The 23565-nt window shown below is 43.4% G+C and overlaps 1 protein-coding gene across 6 annotated transcripts in view; it reads right to left on the bottom strand.

Moving 5' to 3' along the window:
* The window catches only part of VPS53 (VPS53 subunit of GARP complex), a 176595-nt gene that overhangs the window by 33316 nt on the left and 119714 nt on the right, over window positions 1-23565 (bottom strand). For all 6 annotated transcript variants that reach the window (XR_012514579.1, XM_039476537.2, XM_003929324.4 and 3 more), the window contains 2 exons: window positions 10234-10316; window positions 9068-9146 (listed from right to left, as the gene is read on the bottom strand). Coding sequence is in view for 5 of the 6 variants with exons in the window: in XM_039476537.2 (XP_039332471.1) it covers window positions 9068-9146; window positions 10234-10316 (162 nt within the window). In the remaining variant the exon portion in view is untranslated. The remainder of the gene's footprint in view (window positions 1-9067; window positions 9147-10233; window positions 10317-23565) is intronic.

Raw genomic sequence — 23565 nt, forward strand, 5'->3', positions numbered from 1 at the left:
GACCCGCCTAATAAGTGTAACTGCTAAGCCAGCAGGAAAGGTAATTAGGACGGTACTTAAGAGGCTGAAATTGAGTCAGTCAGTCTGTTGTGACACTGGGCAACCTTCTCATGTGTGACTTGGACAAGCCACCTGATTGCTCTGAGCCTCAGTTTCCTCATCTATAAAACGGGGATGATGATAACATCTATAATCGATTACTGAAATATAATGCATGGAATGCTCTCAACACAGTGTCTCACACATATTAATTCCACAGTAAATTCTACATACTGTTGTAATTTTAAGAATACTTTCACTAGCACTAAAAATCACTAAATTTGGATAACTGAAAATTATCAATGAATTCAGAAATTTATCAATTAATTGAAACTATGGGGATTTAAATTTTATTTAAAAAAAAAAAAACCTGGTGGGGTGTGGTGGCTTTCACCTGTACTCTAAGCACTTTGGGAGGCCAAACCAGGTGGATCACTTGAGGTCAGGATTTCAAAACCAGCCTGGCCAACATGGTGAAACCCTATCTCTACTAAAAATACAAAAATTAGCCAGGTGTGGTGGTAGGTGCCTGTAATCCCAGCTACTCAGGAGGCTGAGGCAGGAGAATCGCTTGAATCCAGGAGCCAGAAGTTGCAATGAGCATGGATTGTGCCAAGTCTGGGTGACAGAGCGTGACTCTGTCTTAAAAAAAAAAAAAAAAAAATCTGTATTTTCTAAAATGGAAGTGATTTAGTTTTATCATAATGGAAAGACACCTATTTTATGAAAAAGCTGTGTCTTGATTCTAAGCAGAAGACAACTTGAGGATTTCTTAGCTGTGGCTTTCCCTGGGTCTTCTGAAACATATCTGCATTTTAATGACTGAGGAAAATGAGAACAAACTTGAGAACTGTTCTAACTGTTTCCAAATGTCTTTAGGGGATCGTAATGCAGCCTCCTAAATGAATACATGTTCACAATCCTGAAACCTAATATAAATTATGTGCCAGATGGTAAGAAAATTTAATTTATTCCATTTCTGTTTTTTCCTAAAACTACCATTAATGGACAAAAAACTAAGTGTGTTTGCTTCTGAACAGAGACTTAGATTCTTTCAACTGAGGGATGTGAGCAGCCCTAGGAAAAAGCACGTGGTGAGGAGGTGGCCATGGGACCAGCAGTCCCACTCAGGACCCACAGTTCTTTAGCCAATGTACAGAGGCATATTCAGACATACTCATTTCTAAGGATTTGTGGGATTTAAATCTAACAGACAGAACCCTTTGTATTTCCACCAAAACACTCCAAATAACCTTTTCCAGAATCAGGAGAATCAGTTTTACTTCTATTTTCATTATTATAAGCTATATGGCTTTGGGCATATTATGAAAAAGAAAGAAAAAAAAAAAAACAAATATACCAGAAGAAAAGTTCATTAGTTTTCAGGGAAAAATATTCAAAACAGATTGGAATATATGGGTTGGGTGCTCAACACATCCTCTTCCCGGTAGAGAAGTCCTGGTGCTGGCCGAGTGCGGAGGCTCACACCTGTAATCCAGAACTCTGGGAGGCCAAGGTGGGAGGATCACTACAGCTCAGGAGCTTGAGACTGGCCTGGGCAACACAGCAAGACCTCATCTCTACTAAAAATCAAGAAAACTAGCCAGGTGTGGTGCTGTGTGCCAGCAGTACCAGCTACTTGGGAGGGTGGGGCAGGAGGCTTGCTGGAACCCAGGAGGTCAAGGCCGCAGTGAGCTATGATTGTGCCATTGCACACCAGCCTGGGCAACAGAGTGAGAAATGTTTTAATAAAAGAAAATAACATAAAGAAAAGTGGTCTGAAAGTTAACTTTGCTGTGACTCATGAGCAACACTAGGTTCATCTCAAAGTCGGCATTTCAAAGGGACCCCTCAACTTCTATGGCATTTTCCTTCCCCTTCTTGGACCTGGCTGGGAAGGCTGCACCTCCATGTGTTTCTACAAGACTCTGCCGCTATCCCCTCCCCTTGTCTAGCAGCAGGGCTCTGGGCCACACCCATGGGAGCTCATACTCCTTTATTCCGTTTCTTCAGTCAGCTCCAGGACGCCACCTGCTGAAGTTAAGAAGCCCTGTGAGGTACCACAGACAAGCAGCACTTGCTCCTCAACAGCGCTTGTTATGACCTAAAGATTTCAGGGATTCTGTGACCCCACCATCTCCTGCAAAGATGTCTGAGTTTCCTGCTGTGCACACACTAGCTCCACTCGGCTCCGTCTGCTCGGCAGAGTCCTCTCTGTCTACATTTCACTTGCTTGCCAATCTTTGGTCACAGAGGTGTTTGCGGTCCCTTGGTTCTTTCTCTCACTTGGCTTCTTTACCTTCAAAGTCACTCAGGGAGTACGACAGTTCACCAAATACTGTAGTATGCCACGGGTTTCCAAAACAGACGTGTTGGACACAGCCCTCAAGCTGCTCAAAGTTTAACAGGGAAGACAAACACCAATAAATGACTACGTAACAAAGCAGAAAAGTAGTCTAGGTACTGTGGTATCTTGAAGGGGAAAGAGGAATGCTCTGGCTGAGGCAAGAAACACTGATGTTGTAAAGGATCTAGAAGAGCCAAAACAATGTAGAAAAACAACACAGTGGGAAGACTCATACTTCTTGATTTCAAAGATGACTACGAAGCTATTATAACTAAACAGTGTAGTACTGGCCTGAGGATGGACATACAGATGAATGGAATAGAACTGAGAGTCCGGCCGGGTGCGGTGGCTCAAGCCTGTAATCCCAGCACTTTGGGAGGCTGAAGCGGGTGGATCACGACGTCAAGAGATCGAGACCATCCTGGTCAACATGGTGAAACCCTGCCTCTACTAAAAACACAAAAACTAGCTGGGCATGGTGGCACATGCCTGTAATCCCACCTACTCGGGAGGTTGAGGCAGGAGAATTGCCTGAACCCAGGAGGCGGAGGTTGCGGTGAGCCAAGATCATCCCATTGCACTCCAGCCTGGGTAACAAGAGTGAAACTCCATCTCAAAAAAAAAACAAAAACAAAAACAAAAAACTGATAGTCCATAAATTATCCCACACAACTATGGTTAACTGACTTTTCACAAGGGTGTCAAGATTGTCTAATGTGAAAACAATAGTCTTTTCAACAAATGGTGCTGGGAAAGCTGAGTATCCTTTCAGCAAAAGAATGCTGCCAAATCTTTGCCTCACACTATATACAAAAATTAACTCAACATGGAATGAAGACCTACATTTTTCCCCCTTTTTTTTCTATTTTTTGTGAAGACCTAAATTTAAGAACAAAAAGTAAAATTCTTAAAAGAAACCACAGAGTAAATCTTTATGATTTTGGGTCAGGCAGTGGTATCTTAGCGCTCTCTCTCTCTCTCTCTCCCCCCCCCCTCTCCCTCTTTCTCTCTCTCTCTGTCTCTTTCTCTCTCTGTCTCTCTCACTCTCTCTCACACACACACCAGACTCCAGAAAATCAAGGACATTATCAAGAAAGTGAAAAGACAACCTACCCACAGAATGGAAGAGAATATTTACAATTTTCATATTTGACAAGGGATCTAGTATCAAGATATAAAAAGAACTTTTACAATTCAACAATAGAAAGACAACCCAATTTTAAAATGGGCAAAAGATGTAACTGACATTTCTTCAAAGAGAATATACAAATCGCCAGGAGCACCTGAGAAGATGCTCAACCTCTTAATCATCATATAAATGCAAACTGAAACCACAATGAGATACCACTTCACACCCACAAAAATGGCTATAACAAAAAAAAAAAAAGGAAAATAAGTTTTGGGGAACATGTGGAGAAACTGAATCCCTTACACTTTACTGATGGAAATGTACAATGGCATAGTCATTTTAGAAAACCGTTTGGCAGTTTCTCGAACTGTTAAACATAAATTGACCACACGGCTCTTGCAGTCCCATTCCTTAAGTACGTGTTTTTTCTTTGTTGGTTTTTTTTTTTTGTTTTGTTTTCTTTGAGACAGAGTCTCCCTCTGTTGCCCAGGCTGGAGTACAGTGGCACGATCTTGGCTCAATGCAACCTCCGCCTCCTGGGTTCAAGCAATTCTCCTGCCTCAGCCTCCCAAGTAGCTGGGATTACAGGCGTGCACTACCACGCCTGGCTAATTTTTGTATTTTTAGTAAAGACAGGGTTTCACCATATTGGCCAGGCTGGTCTTGAACTCCTGACCTCAGGTGATCTGCCCAACTAGGCCTCCCAAAGTGCCGGGATTACAGGTGTGAGACAACACACCTGGCCTTTAGGTACATATTGATGAGAACTTAAAACATGTTCACACGAAAACTTGTACATGAATGTTCACGGCATTATTCAAAATTACAAAGAAGTAACTCAAATGTCCAACTGATAAATAAATAAACAAAATGTGGTCTATCCATACGACGGCACATTATTCAGCAACAAAAGGAATGAAGTGCTGACACATGCTCCACCATGAACGTTTCCTGAAAATACGACGCTGAGCGGAGAGCCAGGCACAAGATGCCACATGCCGTGTGAGTCTATGATGTGAAATGTCCAGAAGAGGTAAACCCAGAGACGGCAAGTAGACTAACAGTGCCAGGGTAATGGAGGACTGCTGACAGGCATGGGGTTCCTTTCTGAAGTGATGAAGATGTTCTGAAACTAGATGGTGGTAGTAGTTTCATGACATTGTGAATATACCAACAACAACTACACTGTATATTTTATTTATTTATTTATGAGACAAAGTCTCGCTCTGTCACCAGGCTGAAGTGCAGCGATGCAATCTCAACTCAGTGCAAAGTCCGCCTCCCAGATTCAAGCGATTCTCCTACCTCAGCCTCCTGAGTAGCTGGGACTACAGGCATGCACCACCACACCCAGCAATTTTTTTGTATTTTTAGTAGATAGGGTCTCCCCAAGCTGGCCAGGCTGGTCTCAAACTCCTGACCTCAAATAATTCGCCCTCCTCATCCTCCCAAAGTGCTGGGATTATAGGTGTGAGCTACTGCACCTGGCCAACTATACACCTCAAAAGGGTGAATTCTGTGGCTTTTAAACAGGGGCAGACATTTGAACTCAATCTTAACGGATGTGCTCCTTGGGTAGACCATAGCAGGAAGAAAATTCTGGGCAGAAAGAATAAAATGAGGAAAGGCACGGAAGCCACAAAAGAACAGTGCACATTCAGGGAAGTGAACATGGCTATAGCTGCAGAAGAGGGTATACACTCAGGAGTGAGTGGCAATGCAGTGAAGAGGCAGACAGTGAACATGCTATATGCCAGCCAAGGAGGACGCCATGGGGTGCCTTCTGTGAGAATGAGCCTCCCAGGAGAGTATCACCAAGTTGCCTGGTTCAATCCATCTTGTCAGGGAAGCCTCCTTCTGTCAACTCAGAATCATCCAACAACTGCACTCCATGGCGGTAAGCCAACAGTCCTTTTTACATTTATAAGATACATTTATTTACAGTATTGGTTGTTCTCAGTTTTCCTCCCAGCAGGGTCTAGACTCCGTGAGGGCAGCCTCGTTTCCAATCTTAACTGTGTCAGTCCAAGTACAGGAGGAGCAGCCTGAGGAAGCCCCTATGAGAATAGCAGTTTCAACCAAACGCTTTCGTTTTCTTCACATCACAGAACTTTGCTCATGTTTCCACTCTGTGTGAAACGTGCTCCTGATCACAGATTCTATTTAACACTTCGCCCTGATCTATTTCAAACACCGCTTCCTTGTGAAGGCCTTCCTTGCCTCCCACCTGGATGTGAACTCCTCCTTCTTTACAGAGGGTGTGTTTTGTACTTTTCTTATGGCACTGATTTCCTCATCTCTTCTATTAAAGTTACTGGGCACTGCTCTCATCTTACACATCCCTTGCCCCTCACCTACTGGAATCCAAACATCTTGAAAAGGTTTACGCCTTTCTGAGCCTCGCAGATCCCAGCACTGTGCTGGGCAGTCTGAACTGAACTGTTCAACGAGCAGCAAAAATGATAGAATCAGAGATAGAAATAACCATGATCACAAAAGTTTCTAAAAATCCGAGAAGAAACTATACAAAACAGGATGCAGGTACAAATAACAGACAGTGTGTTGAATCGATTTGTGATGACTTGGCTTGTTTATTTCCATCACATGGATTTCATTTTGCTAGAACCCCAGAAGACTCAGACAAAAAGTAATGGCCTCCCAGCTGCGGTGTTCCCAAGTCTGTGGTTTTCCTGTGATATAAACAAAGGACTCTGGGGACACAGTCTCTGTTACTGTTTGTTGGTGTGGGTATGGGGAGGAGGGGATGGTGGGACGGGGCAGGATTTGAGGGAAATCCACTGAATGAACTAACAGTTCATAAGCAACACCTGCAGTGTTAAACCCCTTCCAACTGTGATTTTATTGAGAAAAAAAAATTCCACTCTTCCTTTGGTAAGTGTAAAAATTCTTTTACCAGCTGCATTCCAACCTAAAGTGTGTGGCAGTTCAGGAGAGATGGCAGCTGGAACAGATCACATTCAGGATGCAGAGAGCGCTCACCAGCAGCAAGGGGACAATGAGAGCCTGCAAACGCATCCTTAGAGCCTGTTCTTCCAAAGAGGGTTGGCCTCAATCTGCCTGCTCAGAGTGTCCTGCTCTGAACACAGAATACTGGACGTACCTGTCAGGACTGGACTGGTGAAAAGATCAGCTTTTGGAATAAAACTGTGACATCAGCTATTTTAGGATTGCCACTTCAGTTCATAAAACTCTAAAGCCTACATTTTGGTCAAATATTTACAATCTACTGCAAAACCAAATTCAGACCAAATGTCTGCTTACACAACCTTATAACACGGTCAGGCCTCCTGATGAGTGGGAGAGGGAGCTAGCATTTAATGAGAACTATGTGCCTGGGGCTACACCAGGAATGACCACTCACTACATGCCTGTGGCTACACCAGGAATGAGCTCTCACTATGTGCCTGGGGCTACACCAGGAATGAGCACACACTATGTGCCTGGGGCTACACCAGGAATGAGCACTCATTATGTGCCTAACCATAGACCAGGAATGAAGACTCACTGTGTGCCTGGGGCCACACCAGGAATGAACACACACTACGTGCCTGGGGCTACACCAGGAATGAGCACTCACTACATGCCTGGGGCTACACCAGGAATGAACATTCACTATGTGCCTGGGGCTACGCCAGAAATGAACATTCACTATGTGCCTGGGGCTGGGCCAATCCGATCCATGTTCCGTCCTTACAGGGATTCTGGGATGCAAAGATCCACAGTCTACACAGGGCTGTGGGCCCAAGTGATATCATGTTGGTCCACACAGGTGAAGTGATTTGCTCAATGCCCACAGGAAACATGGGAAGAGTTAGGTCTGTCTGACTCCATATTGAGTATTCCTCCCACTGCCCTCTGCTACTGGCCAGTACAACCCCAAGAAATTCCTTCTCCAGAATTTCCAAGAATGCTACAAGAGCCTATGACTCTAGAGCAGACATTGGCAAACACTTTCTACAAAGAGTCAGAGTAAATATCTTACTTTTCTTTTTAGCTTTGTGGGCTACACAGTCTCCACTGCAATGACTCAATTCTACCAGTGTATTGCAAAAAGGCAGCCATAAGTAAATAAAGGAACATGGCTGTACTCCAATAAAACTTTATTTTCACAAATGAGCAGTAGACAAGATTTGGTTCCCAGGCCCTAGTCTGGCGACTCTCCTCTACAAACTTCTAGAGTAGCAGCTTCCTGTGATTTGGGTTTGCCATAAAAAAGGCCCATTTCCGACTTCAACAAAAGTGAGTCTTCCATATTCAAGGCTACATGAGAGATAAGAGTGGTAAAAGCCATGGTCTAGGCTGCGTGTGGTGGCTCATGCCTGTTATTCCAGCACTTTGGGAGGTCGAGGCGGGCAGATCACCTAAGGTCAGGAGTTCGAGACCAGCCTGGCTAACATGGAAAAATTCCGTTTATATTACAAATACAAAAATTAGCTGGACCTGGTGTTGGCGCATGCCTGTAATCCCAGCTACTCAGGAGGCTGAGGCGGGAGAATCGCTTGAACACAGGAGGTGAGGTTGCAGTGAGTCAACATCACGCCACTATACTCCAGCCTGGGCAACAAGAGTGAAACTACGTCTCAAAAAAAGAAAGAAAGAAAGAAAACAGAAAGACATGGTCTGTGCACTTACGGAATTTACATTTATTTGGGAAAAGGCACAGGCACATAAAAGCCAAAAATAGGAACATGAGGTAGCACTTGGTAAGTGTCAAAGGAGGGGACTTTGAGGGCCAGAGGCTGACTGATGGGCCACCACGGTATTAGAAAACTAGAGTTCACAACCTGATCAAATAATCTTGCATTGGCACCAGAACTCAGAAAGAGTCGGAAAAACCTCTCACTGGGCAAGAATGAATGAGTCAGAAGTTACTGCTCTAAGCACTACCGCAAACACCCATTCTGGTGAGACCACACCAAGGTTTTCAGCATGTGTCAGATGCTAATCAAAGCCATCTCAGCTGGGCACAGTGGCTCATGCCTGTAATCCCAGCACTTTGGGAGGCCTCGGCAGGATGAATGCCTGAAGCCAAGAGCTCAAGACCAGCTTGGGCAACACAGCAAGACTCGTAGCTCTACAAAAAATTTAAAAAGTAGCTGGACGCAGTGTCATGTGCCTGTGGTCTCGGCTACCCGGGAGGCTGAGGCAAGAGGACTGACAATTCAAGGGTCAAGGCTGCAGTGAGCCACGATGGCACCACTGCCCTCCAACCTGAGTGACAAAGAGACCCTGTCTCTAAAAAATAAAAATAAACCACAGACAGTATCTCCTTTAGACTCATCAAACACATTCACTTCATCTTTTTTTTTTTTTTTTTTTGCCATCTTCCAATACTGTGATGCTCTGTCTCATCCTAAAAGGACAAGCAACTGACCACACTCAGGGAGCAGCATAAAGTGAGTGCTTTAAGAAACTCGTGGGGCCTTTCCATCCTCCTCCCAGCCAATCCTTTAAACTCTGAAGAGCCCGGAGAAGCTACAGACCTTGGGCTGCTCCTGAAGTTTTTAAGATGCCGTTTCCCAAGACCTTACCTTGCTCATGGCGGTCAGGGCAGGATCACAGGCAGCATCCAGATCCTGAACCAGCAGCTGAATACTACTGGAGATGACGCTGCAAATCAAACAAATCACTGTGGTCACCCTTCAAACACAGCCGTCTGAATGACTGACACAGCCCCTTCCAAATGTTTTAGGGCCTGTGTAAAACTCAGATTCATTGTTTCATCAGCGAAGTCTGAGCTGTAATGAATGACAGTGGAGGAGCCGTCCGGCTCCTTCTTCATGTCCTGGTTTTACCTGGGTGTGTCCTCACCCCATCAGGACACAGGGTCCCTGGCCCGTCTCCCCAGTCCCCACCCCCAGTATCCCTGCTCACATCTTCCTCCAAAAGAACTGAAGAAAATAAAAAGTTAAGAGAAGTGGGGGAAATAAACTAAGAAGAGAATTTTTATTTTCCTCAGTAAATGGCTGATGTGAAAGCTGAGGCTTGGCCCATGCCTGTCTCATTTAATGGCAGTGGAACAGCAAATGACCACAACGAAAATGCCACACGGTCCTAACAGGGAAAGGAGGCTGTACTGCTTGAACTTCCCAGACGAGCCCCTGCCACCCCACACTCTCACACCCTCAGTGGCTAAAATCAAGCCCTTTCTACTTTCTACTTTAAAACACTGAAGGTAGGCCTGGCCTTCTGTGGGTTTAGGCAGGAGAAGATCAGGGATGGCCAAGGGAGAATGTCTTCTCTGCAGTTCTTCTTCACAGTGAGACAATAAAGGCCCCATAAGCTAAAAGCACAACTTCATTTGAGGAGGCACATGGCAGAGGCACCAGTTCTGAGGCTGCTTCTTAGTGCCCTGTAGGGACAAATTCTGACCTGACAGAAACCTCTTAGGTCCTGCAGTGGCTGAAGCCAACAGCCTGAGGCATGCTGCTGGGTAGCAGAGAAAGGATAGGTGGTGAGAAGGTGTGTGCGAGGTATGTAGTACGCGTGCGAGGTGCACACGTGCTGAATGTGTCCATCTCTCCAGTCAGACTGATTCACTCGGTCAGACTTAGACATGCTGCTGGGTAGCAGAGAGAGGGCAGGTGGTGAGCAAGTGTGTGCGAGGTACATACGTGTGCCAGGTATGTATATGTGCGAGGTACATGTGTGTGAGGCACGTACGTGTGCAAGGTACATACATTTGAGAGGTACGTACGTGCTAAATGTGTCCATCTCTCCAGTCAGATTGATTCGCTCAATCAGACTTATATCCACTTTTTCTTTGAGTTTTTCTTCTAGCTGTTGGAAAATGGGAGAAAAAGACACGGTTAATGATTATCCAAAGTATCACAATCATAATAGTTAATATTTACTGAGTTTAATGATTCAGGCATAATTCCAGACACTTTTAGTTCTTACAATCTTATGAGGAAGATTCTATTATCATCCTCGTTTCACAGATGAGAACATAGAGAAGGGGCCTACCCAAGGCAGAAGTGGGAGGGCCAGGAATCAAACCTCCTCCAGAGCCCGTGCCCTTCAGCATGGTGTTGTACTTGTTTCTTATGACACATCAATAATTCACATCAATTCGTTCTGAAAAGACTCTGATTTTAAGATACTCCCTGCCGCATGAAATACAGACTTGCCCACTCACACTGGAAACCTTTGGTGGTGAGCAGCAGTAAAACTAGACGAAGTAGTCAGTGGATGCTATGGGCCGAGAACCTCATTAAGGCGTTGGGGATACAGTGGTAAACAAAAGAAATGTAGTCCTTGCCGCCATCAGCCTACAGCCTGGGACCAAGACTCAGTCCCTGCTGTCATCAGCCTATAGACTGGGACAGAGATGCGGTCCCTGCTGTCATCAGCCTACAGCTGGGGACCGAGATGCCATCCCTGCTGTCATTAGCCTACAGCCTGGGACAGAAACGGTCAACATGCTCCTGAGCTCAAAGGAAAATACAACCAGACCTGGACTTGTAAATCCTTAAAAACATCCCTGGGAGTTCATTAATCTAGCACTGTAAGCCTATTACACAAACTCTAAGAATAGCTAATGTTTTATCTTTTTTTTTTTTTTTTTTTTTTTGAGATGGAGTTTCCTTCTTGTTGCCAAGGCTGCAGTGCAGTGGCATGATCTTGGTTCACTGCAACCTCTGCTTCCCAGGTCCAAGCATTCTTCTGCCTCAGCCTCCTGAGTAGCTGGGATTACAGGCGCGCACCACCATGCACGGCTAACTTTGTATTTTTAGTAGAGATGGGGTCTCGCCATGTTGGTCAGGCTGGTCTCAAACTTCTGACCTCAGGTGATCCACGCACCTTGGCTTCCCAAAGTGCTGGGATTACAGATGTGAGCCACCGCGCCCAGCTGGGATAACTAACGTTTTGTCTTAAATGTGAAAATGCTGTTGGGGAGCATAAATTAGTATAACCTTTTCGAAGGCAATTTATTCAAAAAGCAAAATTGTAAATACATATACTGCCTAAACCAGCAATTTCACAACTAGAAATGCATTTCAATGAAATAAGGGGAATAACGTATAAAGATATGCAAGTATTTTTGCAGTATTCATTAATTCAACCAATATTTACTGAAAGCCCACTTTTTCAGGCTGTGTAACACAGTAAGAGAGGTACTCAGTGAGCAAAACGGATCAATACTGTTATAAAGCCTACATGCTGGTGTGGTTTTATATTACTGAAAAGCTGGAAACAATCTACGTACATATTTACAAGGGACTGATAAAACAAATTATGGCACAGGAGTATAATGCTTCAACTCTTCAGCAGCCTCTTCCTATGACACCAAAAATAAAAATCAAACTCCTGACTGTGAACTGGGTCCTGCCACCTGTCTGGCCCCGTCTTGCTACTTTCCACCTTCCCTGCTAGGCCTCAGTTATGCTGGCCTTTTAAACTTCTGGGACACACCAGGGTCCTTCACTCTCAGGACCTTCGTACCTCACACTTCCTTCTTCGTCGCTCTGCTTGGCCCTACTCCCCCTTTCCAAGCCCTGCAGGTTCCTCACATGGCAGTCTCCTTCCCTAGGCCCCGGGTCCCTGCCTCAGTCTCACCTCTTCAGAGAGGCCCTCCGTGACTACCCACTTCAGTAGACAACTCTCTTATTCTAGCACTGCCAAGTATGTTTCTTTCCTAATATCACAAAACTGAAGTTCCATCTCAGCTGGCTGGCTTTCTTATTACCTGGCTCCCCTAATAGGTTTAAGTTCCATGCCAGAAAGAAACTGCTCTGTTCACCTCTGTTAATTAGCACCAAATATGGTGCTTGGTGCACAGTAAGTGCTTACTGAAGATGTCTTGAAGGAAAAAATGAATGAATGGAACAACCTTGCAGGTGTTAAAAAGGCTGAGGCAATACTGATGTGGAAAGATGTCCGGACTGAGGTAAAAACAAAACAATGCTGCTTTGTTGTGGAACCATATGCAGAGCACAGGCCCATTTTATTTAAAAAGATACAACCAAAAACTGTTTGAAATCTGATAAAGTAAATGGCGGTTGCTCTGAAGGGTTAGATGATGGGGAATTTCATCCCATATGTGTATGGTTCCTATGACATTTGAAACTTTTTAGGAATGCGTATCACTTAAACTATTTAATAGGAAAAATTTCAAACATCTACAAAAACACAGAGAACAGTAACATGCGCCAAGGCCAGCATCACCAACTGTCATGACACAGCCAGTCTTGTCTGATTTACATCCTCACATATTCTCCCATCCCTTCAATTACTTTGAAGCAAATCCTAGAATTCTATCATATCATCTGTAAATGTTTCAATATGCATCTCTGAAAGAGAAGCACTCCTGAAAAAAAAATAAGCTCAAAACCATTATCATGTCTAAAAAATATATCAGTCAGCACATATCTATCCAGTCAGTAACCACAGTTCCCTCATTCTCTTACCATTTTCTAAATGGTTTATTCTGGCTGGGTGCAGTGGCTCATGCACTAGAATTTTGGAAGGTTGAGGTGAGGAGATCGCCTGAGGCCAGAAGTTTGAGGACAGACCGTGCAACACACTGAGACACTGTCTTTACAAAAGCAAACGCACAAACAAAACTAGCTGGGCTCGGTGGAGGCTGAGGCAGGAGGGTTGCTTGAGCCCAGGGGATCAAGGCCACAGTGAGCTATAATGACACCACTGGACTCCAGCCTGGGTGACTGAGTGAGACCCTATCTCAAAAAGTCTGTTTTCATCAAGATCCAAATAAAGATCACATATAGCAATTGGTTAATATGTCTCTCAAGTTGCTCTGTTTTTTGAGATGGAGTCTCGCTCTGTCCTCAGTCTTGGCTCACTGCAACCTCTCCCTCCTGGGTTCAAGCAATTATCTTGCCTCAGCCTCCTGAGTAGCTGGAATTATAGGTGCCCGCCACCACGCCTGGCAAATTTTTGTATTTGTAGTGGAGACGAGGTTTCAATGTGTTGGCCAGGCTGGTCCTGAACTCTTGACCTTGTGATCCACCCGTCTCAGCCCCCAACATGCCAGGTGTCAGCCACCATGCCCAGCCTCTCAAGTCTCTTTAAAAAATATATATAATTAACACGTGGAAAACATACACATCTCTAGTGTTTAGTTAGATAAGTTTGACAGTCATACACACCCATGTACTCACGAATAACAACAAGATATTGAACATTTCCATTCCCCCAGAAAGTACTCTCATGCTCCTCAACCCCTTTCAAATCAACTCTACCCTCATACTATCTGATTTCTATTACCACAGATTGGTTTTGCCTGTATAGGATTTGAATTTTATATATAGTAGCCCCCACTTTATGTGAAGTTTCGCTTTGTACAGTTTCAGTTACGTATAGCCAACCACAGTCCAAATATATTAAATGGAAAAATTCTAGAAATAAGCAATCTATACACGTTAAATTGCAAGCCATCCCGAGTATCGCAATGAACTCTTGTGCCATCCTGCTCTGTCCCGCTTGGGAGGTGAATCCTGTGTCCAGCTATCTGTGTTGTTTACACTCCTCACCTGTTACCGTGCAGGAAAAAGTGTGTACCACGTACAGGGTTTGGTACCATCTGTGCTTTCAGGCACCCACTTGGGGGCTTGGAATGCATCTCCCACAGATAAAGGGGACTAATTAATGTAAATGGGATTAGACAGCATGTACTCTTGATGTGAGGCTTCTTTCAACATATTTCTGAGACTCATCCTATTGGTGTGTATATGAGCAGTTCATCCATTTTATTGCTAAATAGTGGTCCATTGTACAGACACCACAACTTGCCAGCCATTCTCTTGTTGAAGAACATTTAGGTTGCTTCCAATTTTAGGCCACTATGAATGGGGCTACTATAAATTTCCTTGTATACCTCTTATGTTTTCATTTTTCTTGGGTAAATACCTGGGAATTTGATCCTGCCATTGCTAGATCATAAGGTTTTATAAGAAACTGCCAAGCTGCTTTTGAAAATGAGTATCTTGGCTTATATTCTCCACACCAACATGTCAGAATTCCAGATGCTCCACATCCTCACCGATCCTTGTCATTGTCAGCATTCCGGATGTTCCACATCCTCACTGATACATGTTGTCATCCTGTCAGAATTCCAGATGGTCCACATTCTCACTGATACTTAATGTTGTCATTCTTTTTGTTTTTGTGTGTCATTCTTTGTCAGAATTCCAGATGTTCCACATCCTCGCTGATAACATGCTGTCATTCTTGTCTGCATTCCAGATGTTCCACATCCTCCCTGATACCTGTCATTATGTCAGAATTCCAGATGTTCCACATCTTCGCCGATACGTGATGCTGTCATTCTGTCAGTATTCCAGATGTTCCACATCCTCACCGATACTTGTCATTCTTGTCAGAATTCCAGATGTTCCACATCCTCGCTGATACATGATGCTGTCATTATGTCACAATTCCAGGTGTTCCACATCCTTGCTGATACTTGTCATTCTTACGTCAGAATTCCAGATGTTCCATATCCTCACCAACACGTGATGTTGTCATGTCAGAATTCCAGATGTTCCATGTCCTCGCCGATAACGTTGTCATTCTTTGTTTTCGTTTGTGTGTCATTCTTTATCTCACAATTTCCGATGTTCCACATACTCGCCAATACATGATGTTGTCATTATGTCAGAATTCCATATGTTCCACATCCTCGCTGATATATGATGCTGTCATTTTTGAATTCCAGATGTTCCACATCCTTACAGATACGTGATGTCATTCTGTCAGAATTCCTGATGTTCTACATCCTTGCTGATATGTGATGCTGTCATTCTTGTCTGAATTCCAGATGTTCCACATCCTCACAGATACATCATTCTTATGTCCGAATTCCAGATGTTCCACATCCTCACCAATGTGATGCTGTCATGTCAGAATTCCAGATGTTCCACATCCTCACTGATATGTGATGCTGCCATTGTCAGAATTCCAGATGTTCCACGTCCTCACTGATACTTAATGTTGTCACTTTTTTTGTTTTCGTTTTTTCGTGTCATTCTTTATCTCACAATTCCCGATGTTCCATACCCTCATCGATACATGTTATGTCAGAATTCCAGATGTTCCACAGCCTCGCTGATATGTGATGCTGTCATTCTTATGTCTGAATTCCAGATGTTCCACAACCTCGCAGATACGTGATGTCATTCTGTCAGAATTCCTGAGGTTCCACATCCTTGCCGCTACGTGATACTGTCATTCTTATGTCAGAATTCCAGATGTTTCACATCCTCGCTGATGTCATGTTATTATGTCAGAATTCCCAATGTTCCACATCCTTGCTGATACGTGATGTCATTCTGATGTCAGAATTCCTGATGTTCTACATCTTCGCCAATGTGAGGCTGTAATTCTGTCAGAATTCCAGATGTTCCACATACTCACCAACACATGATGCTGTCATTCTTATGTCAGAACTCCTGATGTTCCACATCCTCGCCAATATGTTGTCATTCTGTCAGAATTCCAGATGTTCCACCTCACCAACACGTGATGCTGTCATTCTTATGTTAGAACTCCTGATGTTCCACATCCTCGCCAATATGTCATGTCATTCTTTTTGTTTTCGATTTTTTGTGTGTCATTCTTTATGTTAGAACTCCCGATGCTCCACATCCTCACCAATAGATGATGTTGTCAATATGTGAGAATTCCAGATGTTCCACATCCTCACCGATGCGTGATGTCATTCATATGTCAGAATTTCAGATGTTCCACATCCTCATCAACATGTGATGCTGTTATTCTTGTCAGAATTCTAGATGTTCTACATCTCGCCAATACGTGATGTCATTCTTATGTCAGAATTCCCAATGTTCCACATCCTCGCCAATACATGATGTTGTCATTCTGCCAGAATTCCAGATGTCCCACATCCTCACTGATACGTGTCATTCTGCCGGAATTCCAGATGTTCCACATCCTTGCTGATACTAGTCATTATGTCAGAATTCCAGATGTTCCACATCCTTGCTGATGTCATTCATGTGAGAATTCCAGATGTTCCACATCCTCAGTGATACGTAATGCTGTCATTATGTGAGAATTCCAGATGTTCCATATCTTCACTGATCCATGATGGCATTATGTCAGAATTTCAGATGTTCCACACCCTTGCTGATATTTGATGCTGTAATTCTTTTGACTTAATAGTCATTCCTGTCTCCCAAGTTTAATTTACATTTCCCTGGTGATTAATGATAGATTAATGATAATGAGCACCTTTTCCTTCACTGATTAAACATCTGTGTATACATATATGTATTTTTTTGAGGCAGGGTCTCATTCTGTCACCCAGACTGGAGTGCAGTGGTGCCATCATAGCTTACTGCAACCTCCAACTCCTGGGCTCATGCAATTCTCCTGCTCAGCTCCCCAAGTGGCTGGGATTATAGGCACGCGTCACCATGCCCAGCTAATTTAAAGAATTTAAGCATTTTTTGGAGGGGTAGAGATGGGGCCTCCTTGTGTTGTCCAGGCTGGTTTTGAACTCCTGGGCTCAAGTGATCCTCCTGACTCGGCCTCCCAAAATGTGTCTATTGCCTTTTGTGAAATGCCTGTTCAAGCCTTTTGCCCATTTTCAGTTGGAATGATGGCCTTTTTTAAGGATTATTAGAGGTTCCTATGTATCCTGAATACAAGTCTTTCATCGGTTTTATGCGATGCAAATATTTTTCCTCAGTCTGTAGCTTATCAATTTTCTTAATGGAGTCTTCTGATGAACAGAAAATTTTACTTTTGATGAAGGCCAACTTATTGAACTTTTTTTCCTTTTATGGAGAGTACCTGTATCTAGACCAAGGAATCTCTGTCTACTAAAGGTTATGAGGATCTTTTCCTGTTTTTCTTCTAAAAGCCTTATGGTTCTGGGATTTACATTTAAATCTCTGATCACCTTGAATTCATTTTTGTGTATGATATGAGTCAGGGATTGAGGCTGTTTTCCATGTGTATAATAAGCTGATACAGCCGTGATCATTAGGTTTCTTTTCTCTCTTTAACTTGCTTGGTATCTCTGTGGAAAAATCAAACGACCATATACACATGGGTGTTTTTTTAGACTCCTTACTCCACTCCATTAATTCGTCTGTGATTACTACAGCTTTATTGTGAGTTTTAAAATCAGGTAGTGTAAATCATCCAAGCTTTTTCTTCTTTTTCAATATTGTTTGGTTACTAGACCCTCTGAATTTCTCTGTAAATTTTTCTTTTCTCTGTCTTCAAAATAGCCTGCTGGAATTTTGATAAAAGAATTGTGTTGAGTCTATATATCATTTCACAGAGAAGGAACATCTTAACAAGGAATCTTCAATCTACGAACGTGGCGTAACTCTTCACTTATTCATGCCTTTGGTTTCACTCAGCAACGCTGTGTCATTTTCACGGTGGAGGTCTCATGTCTACCTGAGCCCACTCTGTTAGTCCATTCTTGCATTCCTAGAAACACCTGAGGCGACATAATTTATAGAGAAGAGTGGGTTATTCTGGCTCATAGTTCTGCAGGCTGTACAAGAAGCATGGGGCCAGCATCTGCTTCTGGTAAGGGCTTCAGGAAGTTTACAATCATGGCAGAAGGCAAAGGGGAAGCCAACACATAATATGGTAAGTGAGGGAGCACGAGAGAGAGACAAGGGGGAGTTATCAGACTCTTAACCAGATCACTGGCCAGGTGCAGTAGCTCACATCTGTAATCCAGCACTTTTGCTGGCCAAGGCGGGTGGATCACCTGAGGTCAGAAGTTCAAGACCAGCCTGGGCAATATGGTGAAACCTTGTCTCTGTTAAAAAAAAAAAAAAAAAAAAAGCCGGTGCGGTGGCACATGCCTGTAATCCCAGCTACTTGGGAGGCTGAGCAGGAGAATTGTTTGAACCTGGGAGGTGGAGGCTGCAGTGAGCTGAGATTTTTTTTCCACTGCACTCCAGCTTGGGTGATAGAGCAAGACTCCATCTGAAAAAAACAAAAAACAAACAAAAGAAACCCCAGATTACATGAGAACTCATTTATCATAAAGGATGTGTTAAACCATTCATGAGGGACCCACCGATCCAATGACTCCCATCAGGCCCCACCTCCAACACTGGGAATCACATCTCAGTATGAGATTTGGAGGGTCTCCATTCTGTACTGCTGTAACAGAATGCCTGAGACTATGTAATTTACAAAGAGAAAAAGGTTTATTTAGCTCATGGTTCTGAGAAGTTCAAGACTGAGAGACCTACATGACACATGAAAACATGGTGGGGAAACGGAAGGGGAACTAGGAGTATATGGAAACTGCAAACATGAGAGGCAGCCTCACTTCATGAAAAGTCACTTGCATTGGTCTGCGAAAATCAATCTATTCTGACCCAGTCTCATAAGGAAAACATTTATCCATCTTAACGATCTAATCACCTCTTAAAGGCACCACTTTCCACATTGCTACATTGGTGAACAAGCCTCAGCATGAGATTTGCTGGGGCAAACCATAGTAATATCTTTCATAGAAGTATTTCTAGGTATCTGATGTGTCTTAGTTTTGTATTGCTATAACAGAATACCACAGACTGCAGAAACTTATTTCTCATCGTTCTGGAGGCTGAAAGGCTAACATTAAGGTGCCAGCATCTGGTGAAGGCCTTCTTATTATGCCATCCACGGGCAGAAGCAAAGAGGGTGAGAGAGGGCAAGAGAGAGGAGAGGGGTAAACTCATCCTTCTATCAGGAACCCACTCCCCTTATGACGAACCCACTCCTGAGATAATGACATTAATCCATTCGTGAGGACAGAGCCCTCATCACCTAATACCTCTTAAAAGTCCCACCTCTCAACACTGTTGCGTTATGTTTCTAACTAATGGGGATTATGCTTCTAACACATAAACTCTGGAGAACACAATCAAACCACAGAATGATGTTATAAACTGCTATTGTAAATAGTATTTTAAAAATAAACTACACTTTTCAGGACAGCTTTAGATTTACAGGAAAATTGCAAAGATCGTTTCCATGGCTCCCATATACCACTTACCCAGTTCCCCATTTTATTAACATTAATATGATACATTTGTTACAATTAATGAATCAATAATGAGGTATTATTGGCATTGTTTTTAAATTTTATTTTCCCATTCCTTGTTGCTCAGATTCTCTTTGTTTAATACAGGGTCTCAATCTGTTGCCCAGGCTGGAGTACACTGGTATGATCACAGCTCACTGCAACCTAGAACGAAAGCGATCCTCCCACCTCAGCCTCCCAAGTGACTGGGACTATAGGCACCTGCCACCATGCCTAGCTACCATTTTTTTTTTTTTTTTTTTTTTAATAGAGATGGGATCTCACTATGTTGCTCAGGCTGGTCTTAAAACTCCTGGGCTCAAGTGATCCTCCTGCCTCAGCCCCCAAAGTATTGGGATTACCAGTGTAAGCCACTGCGCCCAGCCTGCTCAGATAGTAAGAAGTCTCTGGTTTCTTCTTCCATTTCTCTTTGCCCCCTCTGTAATCTTTTCTTAAAAGAAACTGGGTTGTTCTCCCTGCAGATTTTCACAAGGTTTGGATTTTGCTGATTGCACCCACAAGTATCAAAGGACATTTTCCTGTCTCCTGTATTTCCCACAAATTGGTAGTTAGATGTAGAAGCCTGAGGGGATTCAGGTTTGCTTTGTTTTGTTTTTCAGAAAACTACTCTTCAAAATGATGTATTGTAGGGCTAACCATCAAGATATATAATGTTTGGTTGCTCTTTGTGTGATGTCAAAGAGCCACTGATGCTCAAAGCCCAGATCCCGTTATTCCATTAAGAGGTATAAAGAATGATACTCTAGGGGGTGCAGGGGCTTATGCCTGTAATCCCAGCACTTTGGGAGGCTGAGGCAGGCAGACCACCTGAGGTCAGGAGTTCAAGACCAGCCTGGCCAATATGATGAAACCCTGTCTCTACTAAAAATATGAAATTAGCCAGACGTGGCATACCTGTAATCCCAGCTCCTCAGGAGGGTAAGGCAGGAGAATCACTTGAACCTGGGAGGTGGAGGTTGCAGTGAGCTGAGATCATGCCACTGCACTCCAGCCTGGGCGACAGAGCAATCCTCCATCTAAAAAAAAAAAAAAAAAAAAAAATCTGGGCATGGTGGTGGGCACCTATAATCCCAGCTACTCAAGAGGCTGAGGCAGGAGAATCACTTGAACCTGGAGGTGGAGGCTCCAGTGAGCCAAGATCATGCCACTGCACTCCAGTCTGGGTGACAGAGCAAAACTCCATCTCAAAAAAAAAAAAAAAAAATTGTAATTCTGTCTTTTCTTCTTCATTTATTAGCTAAACTTCTGCTATAAAGAGATACTTCCCATTGTTGATGATTTTTCTCCTGAGGGACATGTCACATAGGAAAGGCAAGCTAAAGGGTTTTTATTCACCAGTATTCAACTCCTACCAGTGATTCCTTAGCATTTTCAAAGGCGGTAAGTGAATTACGAAAAATCATTACAACCAAATGGATCTAAACATATTTGGTGTTTTCCATACACTGTAGCTAACATTTGCATTAATATAAACTGATATTTTTCAATACACTGTAGCTAACACTCTCACTGATACACACTGATGCTTTCCATACACGGTAGCTAACACTCTCACTGATACACACTGGTGTTTTCCATACACGGTAGCTAACACTCTCACTGATACACACTGGTGTTTTCCATACACTGTAGCTAACACTCTCACTGATACACACTGGTATTTTCAACACACTGTAGCTAACACTCTCACTGATACACACTGGTGTTTTCCATACACTGTAGCTAACACTCTCACTGATACACACTGGTGTTTTCAATACACTGTAGCTAACACGCTCACTGATACTGGTGTTTCCAATACACTGTAGCTAACACTCTCACTGATACACACTGGTGTTTTCAATACACTGTAGCTAACACTCTCACTGATACACACTGGTATTTTCAACACACTGTAGCTAACACTCTCACTGATACACACTGGTGTTTTCCATACACTGTAGCTAACACGCTCACTGATACTGGTGTTTTCAATACACTGTAGCTAACACTCTCACTGATACACACTGGTGTTTTCAATACACTGTAGCTAACACGCTCACTGATACTGGTGTTTCCAATACACTGTAGCTAACACTCTCACTGATACACACTGGTGTTTTCAATACACTGTAGCTAACACTCTCACTGATACACACTGGTATTTTCAACACACTGTAGCTAACACTCTCACTGATACACACTGGTGTTTTCCATACACTGTAGCTAACACGCTCACTGATACTGGTGTTTTCAATACACTGTAGCTAACACTCTCACTGATACACACTGGTGTTTTCAATACACTGTGGCTAACACTCACTGATACACACTGGTGTTTTCAATACACTGTAGTTAACACTCTCACTGATACACACTGGTGTTTTCAATACACTGTGGCTAACACTCTCACTGATACACACTGGTGTTTTCAATACACTGTGGCTAACACTCTCACTGATACACACTGCTGTTTTCAATACACTGTGGCTAACACTCTCACTGATACACATTGGTGTTTTCTATACACTAGTGTTTTCCCTACACTGTAGCTAACACTCTCACTGATATACACTAATGTTTATGTGTGCCATCTTTTTTTTTTTTGAGACCAAGTCTCTCTCTGTCACCCAGGCTGGAGTTGACTTGTGCAATCTTGGCTCATTGCAACCTCCACCTTTTGGGTTAAGTGATTCTCCCACCTCAGCTACACTTTGTATTTTTAGTAGAGACAGGTTTCACCATATTGGCCAGGCTGGTTTCACTCAAACTCCTGACCTCATGATCTGCCCTCCTCGACCCCCACAGTGCTGGGATTACAGGCTGAGCTCCCTGCCCAGCCTGTTTGTACCATTTTTGGCCAATGCAGCACACTGAAGTTGGCTCCTACATTAGCTTCCCAGGGCTGCTGTAACAAATCATCACAAACTTGGTGGCTAAAAAGAACCGACACATTCTCTCACAATTCTGGAGGCCAGAAGTCCAACATCAAGGTTTTGGTAGGGTTAGCTGGTTTGTTGTTTTAAGAGACAGTATCTCACTTTGTTGCCCAGGCTGGAGTGCAATGGCGCCATCTCGACTCACTGCAACTTCCACCTCCAGCTCAAGTGCTTCTCCTGCCTCAGCCTCCTGAGTAGCTGGGACTAAAGGTGTGCACCACCAAACTCAGTTAATTTTTGTATTCTTTTAGTAGAGACAGGATTTCGCCATGTTGGCCAGGCTGGTCTCAAACTCCTGATCTCAAGTGATCCACTCCCCCTTGGCCTCCCAAAGAGCTGGGATGATAGGCGTGAGCCACTGTGCCCTGCCTCTTCTGGAGGTTCCGAGGAAGAAACTGTTCCAAACCTCTCTTCTAGCTTCGGGTGTTTGCTGGCAATCCTTGATGTTCCTTGGCTTGTAGAAGCACGACTCCAGCCTCTGCCTGCTTCACATGGCCTCCTTCCCTGTGTCTCTGTGTGTTAAATCTCTCGCTCCTAAGGACAACAGTCTGGATAAGCCCCCCACAACCCTTAATCCAGGACGATCTTATCTTGAGATACTTAATTACATTCACAAAGACAAGGCCACATTTACAGGTCCCAAGGCCTAAGACTTGGACACACTTTGGGGTCAGGGGGACATTTCAGCCCACTGTATCTCCCTGGGTCCTTGTGAGATGACACTATAATAGTCTGATATTCTTCTTGCTTTTTGTATAACATGATGTTCTAGGTTCATCTTGTACCTTTCCTGCCCTTGACCTGGAAGTAGTCGTCTCTCCAGGAATCTCTGGTTTCTTTTAGTGGAAAATTGTATTTAGAGATCACAAAATAGATGCTAAGATTGTATTATATTTGTAATCAATAAAAACAATTTTCACTAAATAAAAAATTGGCTACTTGTATCATCAGTCATCAAAATGGTCTTCAACTTATTTCTAGAACTTCTAAGAGTCTGTTCTAGCAAATTAATGCAAAACATTTAAGATGCTATATTCAGAAGGACATTCTTTGTAAGGAT

This window comes from Saimiri boliviensis, chromosome 17 (genome assembly GCF_048565385.1).
Source record: "Saimiri boliviensis isolate mSaiBol1 chromosome 17, mSaiBol1.pri, whole genome shotgun sequence".
NCBI classification, from domain to species: Eukaryota; Metazoa; Chordata; class Mammalia; order Primates; family Cebidae; genus Saimiri; species Saimiri boliviensis.